The sequence below is a fragment of the Marmota marmota genome, unplaced genomic scaffold (genome assembly GCF_001458135.2).
Source record: "Marmota marmota marmota unplaced genomic scaffold, marMar, whole genome shotgun sequence".
NCBI lineage: Eukaryota > Metazoa > Chordata > Mammalia > Rodentia > Sciuridae > Marmota > Marmota marmota.
In genome coordinates, this window is record NW_026000130.1 from 4,947,958 (window position 1) to 4,963,571 (window position 15,614).

At 50.3% G+C, this 15,614-nt stretch overlaps 1 protein-coding gene across 1 annotated transcript in view; it reads right to left on the reverse strand.

Moving 5' to 3' along the window:
* LOC107154621 (SV2 related protein) overlaps positions 1 to 15,614 on the reverse strand; it is an 82,135-nt gene that overhangs the window by 46,892 nt on the left and 19,629 nt on the right. Inside the window, exons 3-5 of the mRNA XM_015500262.2 lie at positions 13,310 to 13,395; positions 12,052 to 12,150; positions 6,461 to 6,532 (exon numbers count right to left, since the gene is read on the reverse strand). Of these exons, the coding sequence (XP_015355748.1) occupies positions 6,461 to 6,532; positions 12,052 to 12,150; positions 13,310 to 13,395 (257 nt within the window). The remainder of the gene's footprint in view (positions 1 to 6,460; positions 6,533 to 12,051; positions 12,151 to 13,309; positions 13,396 to 15,614) is intronic.

Genomic DNA, 15,614 nt, shown 5'->3' on the forward strand with positions numbered 1-15,614 from the left:
GGGCACTTTACCACTGAGCCACATCCCAGAGCTTTTTATCTTCTACTTTTGAGACAGGGTCTCACTAAATTGCCTAGGCAGGCCTCTAAATTGTGATCTGCCTGCCTCTGCCTCCCAATTACAGGTGCAAACCACGGTCACTGTGCTGTCTCATTTAATTTTTTTAAAAAAATATTTATATGTGTTGCTGAGGATCGAACCAAGGGCCTTCACGTGCTAGATGAGCACTCTACCGCCGATCCCCAGCCTCAGCCCATCATTTAATTGGTTTTAAAAGCAAGTTGATATAAAGAAAGACAGTAAAGGGCTGGGGGTGTAGGTCAAAGGTAGAGCACTTTCCTACCGTGTGCAAGACCCTGGGTTCTATGCCCAGCACTAACTATAGCAGTGGCCCACTTTATGCTTTGAATATAGCCCTGCTTCTCTGTCACTGTGACTTGGTGGGGGGCAGGGTACCAGGGATTGAACTCAGGGGCACTGGACCACTGAGCCACACCCCCAGCCCTATTTTGTATTTTATTTAGAGACAGGGTCTCACGGAGTTGCTCAGTGCCTGACTTTTGCTGAGACTGGCTTTGAACTTGCGATCCTCCTGTCTCAGCCTCCTAAGCTGCTGGGATGACAGTTGTACACCCCACGCCCAGCCACTGTGACTTATTTTTTAAAGGGACGTGTTTCTTTCTTTTTTTTTTAATATTTATTTTTTAGTTGTCGTTGGTCACCATACCTTTATTTTATTTATTTTTATGTGGTGCTGAGCATCGAACCCAGGGCCTCGCACATGCTGGTCGAGCGCTCTACCACTGAGCCACAACCCCAGCCATCGCCCCCCACCCCAAAACACACACGTTTCTTTCTCTTCCTCTCTCCCTTCTCCTCCCTAATCTCTCCCTGCTCCCTAATCTCCAGGGAAACAGGATTACCTTTCTTCCCCATCCCAGGCAGAGTTATCTGTCCTTGAGCACACACCCACCGGAGGAATGAAGACTTTGGGGGTGGCACCAGAAATGACTATCTCGCAAATGAATAAGTGAATTACAGCTCTAGCCGAGAACACTTGGAATGGAGCCTTTGAATCACCTCTTTAAAAACCCCCTGTTCTGCTGATGGGCAAAATCACAGCCTCTGGGACAGGAGTCCCCTGTGTTTCTCCTTTTCTGGCAAAGCAATCAAACTTCCTTTTCCTTTTTCTCAAAACCGTGTCCTCATTATTGGATTGGCATCAGGACAAGAACCAAGCTTTCAGGAACAGCATCACTCCCCCCCCAAAATAATAATAAATAAAAAGGTACAAACATAGAAGACTAAGTGACAGGGATTCCTGGTAACACTTCTGCACCCTGAAGCCATGACCGTGAGACTGCTTCCTGCTCAATGATCCTTAATTCTTTTCTTGGGGCTTAAGTTAATTTAATTGGGATTTTCTTCCTTGAAACCCACGGAGTCTTCCATCAGACAGGGGACATCATGAGCAGAAGAGAAAACAAGAGGAAAGAAAAACAAAGCAGAGAAGACAGAAGGGGAGAAGAGGGTGTGTGTGGAGGATGCTCGGCAGAGGCTGCGCAGAGACGGGTCTGCTCCGTGGGCCTGCCCTCAGCTCTGCTGATGCCTGGGCTCTCTAGCTGCCCAGACAACGGGGACACGGCGGCCACGTGCAAGTACAGTCACAGAGTTTCTCTGCCACTGTAGGAATGCGCCAGGGGCCGTTCTGCTTGACCACAATTACCATGCTGCTGGATGTCTCATCTGACCTTTACCATTGACGGCTCCCCCTTCCCCGCTCCCTGCCCTTCTTCTTCCATATGCACACTATTTCTATTTTTCATTCTATTTATTCATTTACTTTGGTGTTCCTGGGGCTGGACTCCAGGGCCTCGCAGAGCCAGGCAAGCCCTCTCCCATCCTCAGCTCCTAGGAACCTCTCTGGGGCAGCCCCTCTATCCCAGGTTGTAGAGGCAGCTACACAACATGATGTGTTCATGAATTTGCTCACTGAATTACCCGTTCAATATGTACCTCTTGAGCACTGGTTGTATGCCACTGATGAAGATTCATAATATTCATTCATTTGTGTTAATGAATAGATATTCATTAATGTATCCCTTCATTTATTCAATAAACAGATACTGAACACTTGCTGTGTGCCCAGCACTAGAGGGACTGATATATATTATTCATTCATTCATTTGTTCAGTATGCATGTATTGAGCGCCTGCTGTGTACTTGGCAATAGAGGTATTTATATATACATATATACATCTCATTCATTCATTCACCCAGGCAAGATGCTGTGTGGGGCATCTGCTGTCCCTATTACGTAGGGAACTTGAAAGCTGCAGAGCCTCTAACTTCACAGAACTTTCATTTGCATTTTTAAACCACAGTCACATCCTTGTACTGGGTCCTCAGAGCACCCCTGTGGAAAGAGATTATTTTCATTTCTGCTTTTCAAATTAGCACAGCAAGGGCTGAAAGAGTTGAGTGATTTGCTCAAAATCAGCAAGCTGCACAGCCAGGCCTGGAGCCAGGATTTCCAGCCCAGAATGTAGTCTCAACGAGCCACTCCCCCTTCCGCGGCCTTGGATGGTCACTCCCCTCCTCCAGGACCTTGCGTGGCTCCCTATTACCGCTGATGGAGAACACAAAGGCACCATGCAGGTGTGACAGACGGAGGCCAGGGGTGGCCTAGGGAAGTGGGAGGCAAGTTACCCCGACTCAGGCTCTACTCTGCTCCTCCCCCACAGTTACCATGACAGAATGCTGGTCTCGGGCTATGAGATAACCCAATTTTCAAGAAAAAAATATATGCTGTTTATTTTTATGCAAAATAATGGAGGCAACTTACTCAAAATCTTCTAAAACACTGTGAGAGACAAAGAAAACAGGGCTGGAGATGGAGCTCAGAGGAAGAATGCATATAGCATGCTCAAGGCGCAAAGCCAAGTCCTAGGACACACGGCAGGGGGCCACACTGGGCCACACTGTGGTCTAGACAGCCTGGTGGTGCCCGGGCCCAGCCTGCACCGTGCTCTTTTCCAATCAATCTCAAGGGAGAGGAGCACAGCCACATTCTGCATGTTTTCCCTTTGGGCCCCAAACAGTAAGTGGCCGTCTCGGGCCTCAGCACACATCTGACGATATTCAGAGCATTTCTTATGGAGTCCTCCCAACGACCCTTCATGCGACGCTATCAACTCCGTTTTGCAGATGAGGAAACAAGTCCAGAGGAGAGGTGCAAACGTGCCCAAGGTCACAGTAATGGGGTGGCCACCCAGAGCTCCTGCTAATGCAGGAATGTTCCAAGGTGAAATGACCGGATTGGGAGAGCTCTGACCCCAGCCGCCACCCAGCTTGAAGACTGCCTGGGTGGTAGCTGCAAGCAGGTGGGGCACCCTGAGCTGAGCAGCTGTCCCCACTGGTCCTCCCCATGACGCTGCCTCACTCAGGCCCAGAGCGGTGGAGTCGGCCCACCACGGACCGAGACCTCCCACACCCTGAGCCAGACGGACTTTCCTCCTCGAAGAAGTCGTCGCTGCCAGGTATTTTGGTCCCGGCGACAAAAAGCTAACTAAAACATCTAGCTCAACGGGGCCCTGGGACGTGACCCCTGATGTGCTTATCTCGCTGACCGCAAGGCTACACGCCCAGCGTCACTGTCACCTCCGCTATCCCGTGGCCGCCACAGATCCACAGCCTGCGGAAGCTTCTGCAGGAACCACACTGGCTCCCAGAGTCCGAGCCCCATATGTGACCGCCCGGCCAAGTCACCAAGTGGACACCTGGCGGGAACCTCCCCGCTGGGCAGAGGCAGATCAGGACAGCCTCTGGAGGCCACACTGGCCAGGTGCCCGGCCTGCCCCGGTCTGTGGAGGGGGGCCCTGCCATCTGGGGACACTTTCCCTCCTCCGCCTCTGGCCACACAGCGGGTGTGGAATCTAGCCAGCTGGTCAGGAGAACTGGGGGACCCCTGGGGGCACCTCTTCCAAGCCCCGTCTATTCGGGATGGATGAATGTCCAGCTGATCGCTGGATTCTGGGGGATGATTCGATTCTGTCTGGGGGCAGCCAAGGTCGGGGTGAAAGATGTGGACTCTGGAAGCAGAATAGACCTGTGTTGTGAGTGCTTTGCCATTAATGGGCACCAGGAACTTGGCAAACGACAGAATAACAGTGGACATGAATGAAACTACTTCTCTGTGTCCAGAGCTTTATAGGCAATGCCGTTTACTCCTTGCAACCGCCCTACATGACAGGGAGTTATCATACGACTTACAGATGACGATAGAGGCACAGAGAGGTTGGGTGACTTGCCCAGGGTCACACAGCCTAGCTGGGATAGGAACCCAAGCAGTCTGGCTCAAGGCCATGCTTTTTATAGCAATATGCTATTAGTTCACTTGTCAAAATGAGCCACATAGGTAAGTCTTGGGGTGAGGGCTGAGCAGGCCAGAGGATGGAGACCGAGGATGAAGAGCTAACTCTTCATGATACTGCACCTTGGCTCAACTTTGGCACATGAACATCCTGCCCTGGGGCATCCTCTGTGATGTGGGGGGTCCTCTGTACTGTGGGGTATTGGGCAGAACCCCTGTTTTCTGCCCACTGGATGCCAGTAGTGGCCCTCCCCCTATCTGTGACAATTAAAAATGTCTGCTGACATCGGCAAGTGCTCCCCGCTGGTCTAGAAGGGCCCAAGTCACGAGATTCAGTGAAATCCACGCTCAAGTTTTCTGAGAGGCCCCCGCCTGGTCCCGCCACGCTCTCTTCTCCTGTCTGGTTTCTTGGTTAGGGGTGCTCTCTCCCCTCCTCCCTCCAACCAGAAAAAGGGTGCAGCTGTCACTCGCACCCTTGGGACGTGGGACGTGGGCTGGTGGAGTCCAGAGGGCTGAGCCCAGGGCATCCCTCCAGGCCGGCAGGGGGAGAGGCAGCCTCGAGAGGCCTTGACGGCCACCCCTGCAGCCCGGAACCAACCCAGGTCCTCTGGCATGATGGCCCACGCCACCTCCCAGCCTGTGACCCTGGCCCCGCCATGGCCACTTCGGGCACTTGGAGGTGGCCGTCTCCCTGGTGTCTGCCGGCCCAGGGTTTCCCGCCCAGGTCCAGGGGATACAGCTGGAGCCTACTGCTCACACGGCGCGGCCCAACGTCTGCTCATTCACTGGGTCAACACAAATGCATTGAGCACCCGGAGATTTAAGCCACCAACGTCACGGTTAAGACCACAAGATCCACCTCTGTGACATGACCGTGTGGCTTTGGGTAAGGTGCACGTTCTCTGTGCCTCAGTTTCCCCTTCAGTAAAGCCGGAGTGGTCGCACAGGTTGAGTGTCCCTGTCCCACACACCTGGGAACAGAAGTGTTTCTTTCTTTTTTCCAGATTTAGAATATTTGCCTAGATTCTATCAGCTGAGGATCTCCTAATTCATAAATCCAAATTGCTCCAAAGTCCTAAATGTTTGGAGAGCCAGGCCAGCACACAGACATCCCATATTTCCAGACTTTGGAAGCACCAGCTCGGTGACTGGATGAGCTGACGCAGGAAGCATGTGTGGCCCGGTGCCGGTGACACAAGGCCGTGACGTGTTAGTTACAGTGGCAGTTTCCATCACCTACCCACCATGTCCCCCTTTCCTAACAGAATTCCACGTTTGCTTAGGTACCTGACCCGTGCCCAGCCCAGGAGTTCATTTTTATAAGCCTAAGCCAGTGGTTCTCAAAGAGTGGTCCCCGGACCAGCAGCAACGGCATTGCCTGGGAACTTGTTAGAAATGTTACAGTTGCCCTTTCATTGGTCTGCGGTGCCTGTCCTTATACAAGGGGATTCATGCTATCGCTCCACATTGCACTGGAGACGGTACAGGTTCGGTTATAGTCTTCTTTATATAGATGAGGAGGTTGACGCTCAGAGAGGTCAATTCACTTGCACAAGGTCACACAGTCAGAAGCGGTAAAGTGAGGCATGAGGCCAGGTCCACGTGACTTTCAGCAAATAATCACTAGGCTACCCTGCCTCTGGAGGAACTGCAAGGTGTTAGAGATGGACCAAGAAAGAGAACAATAAGGCTATCAGGGAGTATCATCACAGAGCGTGTGCTCTCACAGTGGTGCCTTTACAGACCTCCTTACTCCCCTGAGGGCCAAGTTCATGGTCAGGAGGACAGCAGCTTTGCATGCCGGCAGAATCAAAGACCCAAACGCAGTGTAACAAAATAAGAGCAACGGAAAAAACCCAGGGGACAGTCCTTACAGGTAATAAAACCGCAAGAGCTGGCGGGGGGCCGCCCAGCTGCAAACCAGCAACGACCCGCTCGGGACACAGCAGACCCCCAGCCACGTGTGACCTCACAGTGGCCCTAGCACTGGGTCTCCTCACAGCCCACCAACGTGGAGGAGTTGCTACCCATCAACGTCACTCACTGCAAGGGACCCGGAGGACGCTCGCAGAGAAGAGGGTGCCTTACTGTTTTCCTGCCGTACTGGTCTGAGATGTTTCCCCAGAGCGTGGAGCTGGACATCATGCCTACAAAGACCACCTGTGGACGTAAAGACAGTTTCTATTAGTGACATGGAGCAGGAGAAAAGGAATGATCACCCAAACCCACAACATGGCACCCCGGTAAAAATAACAAGCTGAGCCCAGGCGCGGGGTGGGGGTGGGGTTCATGCCTGCAATCTCAGCAGTTGGGGAGGCTGAGGCAGGAGGATCGTGAGTTCAAGGCCAGCCTCAGCAATTTATCAAGGCTCTGAGCAACTCAGTGAGACCCTGTCTCTAAATAAAATATAGAAAAAGGGCTGGGGACGTGGCTCAGTGGTCGAGCGCCCCTGGGTTCAATCCCTGGTCACAACAATGAGCCAACGCTGCGAACCTACCAGAGTGCAAACACCATCTCTGTGCTTCGCACGGCCACTTGGGGCTCTGGATCATTGCACAGGGCAGGTGTTAATGTGAACCCTATTTTTCAGATGAGGAAACTGAGGCTCAGAAAAGCAAAACCACTCCACCAGGGTCCCACAGGGGTAGGTGTCGGCAGCCAGACTGGCCTTAGGCAGTGTGGCTCAGAATGGGGGTTTTGCCAGTTTCTCACCAGCAAAGAAATGTCTCCTGGTGCTAAGAAAAGAGCCAGGGCCGCAGTGTGGAGCTTGGCCGTGGGCAGGTGGGGGCCGGGCAGGGGGAAGTCCACCCCTCCAGGGGCGCTCACTGGGCCAGGAAAACCAGGGCCGCTGAGGTTTGAGGGATCACCCCCAATCCATGGATGGGGAGCTGAGGCTCAGGAAGGCTAAGAGACCTGCTGGGTATCCCCAGGCGGCTGACCGGGGCCTCACACCCTCACCACTACCTGCCAGACACCGTGCTGAAGGCTTCACAGCTCTTCCCCAACCTCGTGGCCCTACGAGGTGGTGCCGTCAGTGCCCATTTTACAGATAGGGCAATTGAGGCCCAGAGAGAACATGCACCTTCTGTCAGACCCTAGAAGCCCTTCTCCTGGCACGTCCTAGGGTGGTGGCTAAAAACAGGGTGTATCATCCTCGCCGGGTATCCGGGGGAGACTGGCTCCAGGACTGTCTGCAGACACCCCAACCCGCAGACACTCACTGAGTCTCTTATGTAACAGGGCACAGAATTTGCTGGTGACCTCTGCCGTGCTCCCGTATACTCCAAGCCATCTCTAGATGACACATAATCCCTAATGCAAATGCCAGGGAAACAGCTGCCATCCGACCCTCAACAGCCCTGTTCTCTCCTGAGACCGACTCGGGGCTCTGATCTGCTCCCGGCCCGGGTCCCTTCTCTGTGTCTCCCACTGCAGAGTGCACTGAGGGCTACGCAGACCCCCCAGGATGCCTCAGAAGGGGACAGCAACAGTCAGTCATCTAGGTTCCAACATCTTTATTGTTATATTATTTTTTTTATGTGGTGCTAGGGATGGAACCCAGGGCCTCACATGTGCAAGGCAAGAGCTCCGCCAACCATACTTTATTTTTAACAAAACAGAAAGATGACCCAATCAGGTGGCCAACAAATTAGATCACTAAAAGTCATTTTTCATAAATGATAAAGGTGTGCTCTTTAGTATGTAACTTTGGAAATTGTTTTAAATTCTCAAGTGGCATTAGTTTATTGAGTTATAATGGGATTCCTGCACACACCTAAAACTTCTTTCACGTGAACAAAAAATTTTTTTTTAATTTATTTTTTAGTTATCGGCGGACACAACATCTTTGTTTGTATGTGGTGCTGAGGATCGGACCCGGGCTGCACGCATGCCAGGCGAGCGAGCTACCGCTTGAGCCACATCCCCAGCCCACGTGAACAAAATTTTCACATTAAAATCCATTCAGCAGGGGCTGAGGAAGTGGCTCAAGCGGTAGCACGCTCACCTGGCATGCGTGCGGCCCGGGTTCGATCCTCAGCACCACATACAAACAAAGATGTTGTGCCCGCCGATAACTAAAAAATAAATAAATAAATATTTAAAAAAAAAATAAAAAAATAAAAAAATAAATAAAATCCATTCAGCAAAAATGACAGATAGAAAAAGAAATAGTGCTAAAATCATTCAAGAGTGTATAAAAATATTTGAAAAACACTTCATACCACTCATTAAGGGATACAGTCTCAATAAAAATTTACTTATGTTTAATAATTATTTGTTGCTGGGAACGGTGGCAGAGGCTTGTAATCCTAGGAGCTGAGGCAGGAGGATTGCAAGTTGGAGGCCAGCCTCAGTAACTTAGTGAGAACTTGTGTCAAAATAAAAAATAAAAAGGGCTGAGGATGAAACTCAGAACCCATGGGTTCAATCCCCAGTACCAAAAAAAAATTGTCAAAATTAATTACATCTTGTTGTTGATCTACTGTTGTTACTAAAAATTGCAATGACAAATCAATGCAGGAGAAATACTTTAATGCTCAGAGCCTTCTCATCTCACAAAACGAGAAACAATCATTTAATCTTTAGATTTTTTGTGAGGGGTTTACTGAGGATTAAACCCAGGGGCACTTGATCACTGAGCCACATCCCCAGCCCTATTTTGTATTTTATTTAGAAACAGGGTCTCACTAAATTGCTTAGGGTCTCGTTAAGTTGCTGAGACTGGCTTTGAACTCACAATCCTCCTGCCTCAGCCTCCCGAGCTGCTGGGATTACAAGTGTGTGCCACCGCACCTGGCTTTATATTTAGCTTTGTCATAGAGAGTTATGATAGAGTGATGGATGTGATATTTTCAAGTGCAAGAAAATATTACATGAAGTTAAAATTATAGGGAAAAATGAAATAGAAATACTAATTCAAGAAGAAAACTACAAGGGCTGGGATTATCACTCAGACATTGGTTGACTACAATCAGAGGGAGAGCATTTGCCCAACCTGTACAAGGCCCTAGGCTTAATCCCCAGCATCACAACAAACAAAATACCCACAAAAATACAATGCAAAGGTTCTAAATTCTTCTGAAGAACTTCTTTGTGTGTTTTGTGTTTGTTTGTTTGGTTTTAGGTTTTTTTTTCCCCCCAACCCCTGGGGATTGAACCCAGGGGTGCTTCACCATTGAGATACATCTCCAAGCCCTTTCTAAAAAATTTTTTTTGAGACAGGATCTTACTAAGTTGCTGAGGATCTCACTAAACTTCTGAGACTGGACTTGAACTGGTGATCCTCCCGCCTCAGCCTCCTAAGAGGCTGGGATTACAGGCGTGCGCCACCCAGAATGGCTTCTTCATGCTGTTTTGAAACAAATGATGGTGGGTATCAGGTAAGTATTTCAATTCCATTGGATAGATTTTAAAAACTAATATGATAACTTTATTTCAATTTTTTATATTTCAACATACTGGAAATGATATCTAATCTGCAATCTACAATTTTTAAATTTTATTATCTTTTGCAGTGTTGGGAGTAGAACCCAGACCAGGTGTGTGTGCCAGGCAAGTGCTCTACCTCTGAGCCACATCCCCAGCCACTCCTGGCCATCCATTATCCGGCCAACCATTTCCAACTCTAGTATTTCTTTTTCAGGAGTGTGGGGGTGTGTGCTGGGAATTGAACTCAGGGATACTCAACCCCTGAGCCACATCCCCAGCCCTATTTTGTATTTTATTTAGAGACAGGGTCTCACTGAGTTGCTTAGGGCCTCGGTTTTGCTGAGGTTGGCTTAGAACTCACTGTCCTCCTGCCTCAGCCTCCCGAGCCACTGGCTCAACTTTGGTATTTCTTATGGCAACAATGACATGCACATCACACCCTCCTGACGCAGGCAATGGTAGACAGACTCGACCCCACTGCTCTGACTCTCCCGCTGCTTAGCCATGGGGTTCTGGCTCTACCTGACCCACATATTCCAACTCCACATCACAAGAAAGTCGTCCAGGGCGGTGGCTGGGACCAGGGCCCTCTGAGTCTTCGGGGCCTGAATTTCAAACCCGACTTGGACTCTGAACAGACCATGCGACCTGGAGCAAGTCAACACGTTTTCTAAGCCTTGTTTTCCTCACCTATAGAAATGGGGGCCTACTGGGATCTCTTCCACAGGACAGAGGGGGTCAAAGAGAAAGTGTGCAGAGCCTGGCACATTAAGAAGTGCTCCATAAACCGTGGTTGTCATCAACCCGTGGCGGCCCAAGTGCAGCCAAGAAATCAAAGCAGATCAAATAAAAAATAAACCTATGACAAGACCAGAAAAGCCCTGCACTGGTACAACAGAGGCCTGCGGGGACTCTCATCGGTGCCTGTGGGAGGAGCTCACTCTCCCCTGGCTGGGCGCCAGGCCTGGTGAAGTATTCTGTCCCCATCTGCAGAGAAACAGGCCATCAGGCAGCTCCCAGGCCACATTTCTAGGAGTATAAACACAGGTGGCTGCTGAATGGCAGGACCTCACTGCGCTCAGAGCACTCCAAAAACATTATCTCTAAAAGATAATGAAAAGAAGAATTAAAAAATAAAAGATCTAAGCCAGCCAGGCATAGTGGGGCAAGCCTGTAACCCAGGTGGCTCAGGAGACTGAGGCAGGAGGATTTTAAGTTTGAGGCTAGCCTCAGCAACTTATTGAGACCCTGTCTCAAAGTAAAAAGGGCTGGGGATGTGGTTTAGTGGTTAAGTGTCCCAGGATCCAATCCCTGGTACCCAAAACAAAAACAACAAAAAAAGACTCCTAGGGGCTTGGGAGGTTGGGACAGGAGGATCGCGTGTTCAAAGCCAGCCTCAACAACTTAGGGAGGCCCTAAGCAACTCAGTGAGACCCTGTCTCTAAATAAAATATAGAATGGGGCTGGTGATGTGGTTTAGTGGCTAACAGACCATGTAACCTGGAGCAAGTCAGCTCCCCTGGAATCAAAACTCAGTACCTCCTCCCACCAAATAAAGAAACCCAAACACCCAAGCAGCATTCTGGGATGCATTGACAGTAACTGCTCTCTCTGCCCCTAGCCAGGCCACGTGACCCTGATGAAGTGGCTGGACCTCTCTGAGCCTTGTTTTTCTCAGCTAACAGTGGTACCAGCTCCCAGGGTCACAAGGATGTATCTGTGCATACACTCTCGACAAAAAAGTGTGGCTCGAGCCATTTCACAGGAGGGGCTCCATAAACACTGGCTTTTGAGATTTTCACTATCACTCTCATCTGGTCTGGCGTCCCCCTTCCTTGTAGAGGGTCTGTCTCACCCTCCTTTAGGCCCTTGTTCCCGCGAGCAGCTCTAACCACTGTTTATTGAGCAACTAGGACATGTCAGGCATGTTCTTTCTAGTCCTCAAATCTCCTCCTGTGAAGGAAGCTGACATCTCCTTCTCACTGTCAGGGAAAGTGAGGCTTGTCGGGTGTACGTAACACGCGCAGGTGGTCCCAGGGTCCGGAGCACTGAGAACCAGGTCTGGGCCCCCGGGTGGACAGATGGACAGATGGAAGGGGCCCAGGGCTTGATTCCTTTCTGCTGAGCCCTTAGCAGCAGGGGGCGGGGACATCCCATGGGGCACCCCAGAGGACATCCCACAGGGCACCCCAGGGGAGCAGAACTGTGCCAACCAACCAACCAGAGGGAGAGGGCCTGGGGCTGCCTACCGAGGTCAGCAACGCCACCTGCCAGCTGGGGAGCCGCCACTCGCAGTGCAGCTGGGGCGCCAGGATGCTCAGGATCATCATCTCCATGGCGTCGGCCATCTGCAGAGAGCAAGGGAACACCATGAGGCCAGGAGGCGGCCCTGCGCCTGACAGGGTGGCTGGTCCGCAACCCCAGGGAGCGTGTGGCCGCCCAGCGCCATCATCTGCCCAGCGCCCCATGAACCCAAACACCTGGGAAGCCCAGCGGTTCAGCGTGATGCCATGGTGGAACTGACAACACTCTGTGTGTTTCCCCACTTTTAAAAAAATACAGGAACTCCCCCGATGAAATGGGACGATGTTATATATTTCTAAAATATGAGAAAAAAAAATTTTTTTATTTTTTTTTGGTGTCAGGGATTGAACCCAGAGGCGCTTAACCACTGAGTCACATCCCCAGACCTTTTTTTTAAAAAAAATATTTTACTTAGAGACAGGGTCTCCTTGAGTTGCTTATGGCCTCTCTAAATTGCAGAGGCTGGCCTCGAATTCACTATCTTCCTGCCTCAGCCTCCGGAACCACTGGGATTACACCTTGGTGACTTTCTGGGACTAGACAGACAGAATAATAAGAAATAGAGTTTTAAAGCAGACTTGTACCGCCACGGGACCGCGGGGTTCAAGGAAGCCGCTCTTCAGATTAGTGAAATGACGTGGGGAAATCGACCATCAGTTTGGAAAAATACGCAGTTAGATGGCATCTCACACCAGTCACCAAAGTCCACGGCAGCTGGATTGAAGGTCTAGCTGCGCTCTGCCACAGCCGCGGGGGGACGTTAGCAAGGGATTGTGAGCCCCTTGAAGTAGGAGGCTTTTTTGGGGGGTGGGCCGTACTGGGGATCAACCCAGGGCCTCTGCACAGTGAGGCCAGTGATGGTCAATATGATGATCTCGGCCACGTCCCCGGCCCATAAGCCACTTTGTCTGCCTGTTTTCCTAGGGAGCCAGCCATGGCGGACGTCACCATCTCCTAGCAGCCCTGAAGCCACTTTGTCAGCTGGGGGCTTCAGCTCTCTCTTGGGGGGCTCCATAGCCACTCCCAGCTCCTCCCTAGCCCAGAGCTGGATTGTCACTGTCACCCACAGAAGCCTCACTAACTGGCACTCAGGCAAAGACCCTGGAAGGCGGGCACTGTGTCTGTCTTGCAGGCCAGGGGACCCGAGGTGAGCGTCGCGGGGTTCTGGGAGATGCCCGTGAGCCCCTGCCCCGGGATACTTGCCCACGCCAGGCCAGTGAGGACGGACAGCTTCCATTGAAACTTCCCAAACCCAATGGCTTCCACCGCATCTTCCACCATGAAAGTATCTGGGAAGGAGAAGGGGAACGGAGGAAGGGTCAGCGCACCTCGCATTGGTCCCTGCATGGGGTGTCGGCAATGGTCCCCAGCCAAGCTGATGAATCGCAGCACATGCTGCTTCTAGAACTTACCCCAGCAGAAAAAAAATTCTAGCAAGTGTGAAAAGGTATCTTGCTATTGTGACATTATTTATAGCAGGAAAAATAGAAAGCCAGAATGTCCACCCGAAGAGGGCTGGTTAAATAAATTATTACATATTATATGTAAATTATTAAGTGTTCACACGATGAAATATGACCTGTTAAAAAGAATGTATAGAGCTGGGCGCTGTGGCACACACCTGTATTCCCAGGGGCTTGGGAGGCTGAGGCAGGAGGGTCACGAGTTCAAAGCCAGCCTCCGCAAAAGCGAGGTGCTCAGCAACTCAGTGAGACCCTGTCTCTAAATAAAATACCAAATAGGGCTGGGGGTGGGCTCAGTGGTCAAGTTCCTTGAGTTCAACCCCCAGTACCCCCCAAAAGAATGTATAGATAAAAAGATGTACATATTAATTTTTTTGGGGGGGATACTAGGAATGAAACCCAGGGGTCCTCTACCACTGAGCTACATCCCCAGGCTTTTTATTTTGAGACAGGATCTAACAATGTTGCTGCCTCAGCCTCCCAAGTCACTGGGATTACAGGTGTGTGTCACTGGACCTGGCTCTATTAAATTTTTTTAATGTTTATTTTTTAGTTTTCGGTGGACACAACATCTTTATTTAATTTTTATGTAGTGCTGAGGATCGAACCCAGGGCCCTGCACATGCCAGGTGAGCGTGTTACCGCTTGAGCCACATCCCCAGCCCTCTATTAATTTTTTTTAAAAAAAATTTTTAGTTGTAGATGGACACAATACCTTTATTTGGTTTATTTAGTTTTTTAATATGGTGCTGGGGATCGAACCCAGTGCCTCAGGCATGCTAGGCAAGCGCTCTATCCCTGAGCCACAATCCCAGCCGAGCTGTGTTAATTTCTAAAAACAAGCTGGACAACATAATATGTATAACAGGCATATAGACGTGGATGTAGATATCTATATATATCTACAGATATATGAGATTCTAATTTAGGGTTTTATTTTTGTCATCCTCAGATAGGGGCAGGGTAGAAGCATCAGACCCTTTACTTTCTTCCTTTTATAATTTATTACTTACATAGTCAGGAGGAAATCAATGCTTCTATTTTATTTAATTTTTTTTCCCGGTGCTGGGGATGGAACCCAGGGCCTCATGCGTGCGAGGCGTGCACTCTACCGCTGAGCTCTGCTGCCCCCCAAATGGTTTTTAAAGCAGAATTCCATTTGCACCAAGGTGGGAAGATGTCCACCCTCTGTGGCTATGTGGAAATGCAAGCCGTGGAGGGGTAGGTGCCGGAAGAGCTGGTTTGTGATAAAATTAGTTTTTTTCTTTTTCTTTTCTTTTTTTTTTTTTTGTGTGTGACAGTGTGCGTGTGTCCTGCAGAGAAAGAAAGACCTAGTGGACACTGACCGACTGTCCCCAGCGTCATCTTTGCGAACCCCCCTCACTTTCCTACTTTGGACATTTTCTTTCCATGTTATAGAAACAGAGGTTATTTTTGTTCCCAGAAAGAAAAAGAAAAAAGCATAATTGATAAGCGAATAAATAAACACCCAACGATTAAGCTCAAGAGGGCATGCTGGCTGAGTCCTGGGACAAGGGGACTGGGCAAGGCCGGGAGTGGGAAGGAGCCCTGGTCACCGAGGGGACACCAGTGCTAGTCTCTTAGTTCTGAAGAAGCACTGGGCAGGTGAAGTGTTCCCCTGAGGGCAGGCGGGGGGACGCGTGGGTGGCACCTCTCTACTCTCTGCTATTGTTTGGATCTGGACTGTCCCCAAAAGCCCCTGTGCTAAAGGCTCAGTCCCCAGCCGTGGGGCTCCTGGGAGGCGTGGACCTCTAGGAGTCTCCCCCTAGTCACAGGAAGTGAGGCCACCAGGGGGGTGAGGCCACTGGTGCCCCAGAGACCCCGCCAAACGACCCCAGCCTGCGACCTCTGGAACAGGAGCCACGGTGCCACTTTCCTCTCTGTACATGAGTCACCCGGTTATTTGGTTGTAGTAGTGGGGAGTTGACTTTTTTTTTTTTTTTTGCAAATTTAAAATGATTCCAAAATGAAGTTCATAAAAATCTAAGAAACTAAAGGAGGATGCTGGGTGGCCCTCCCATGGA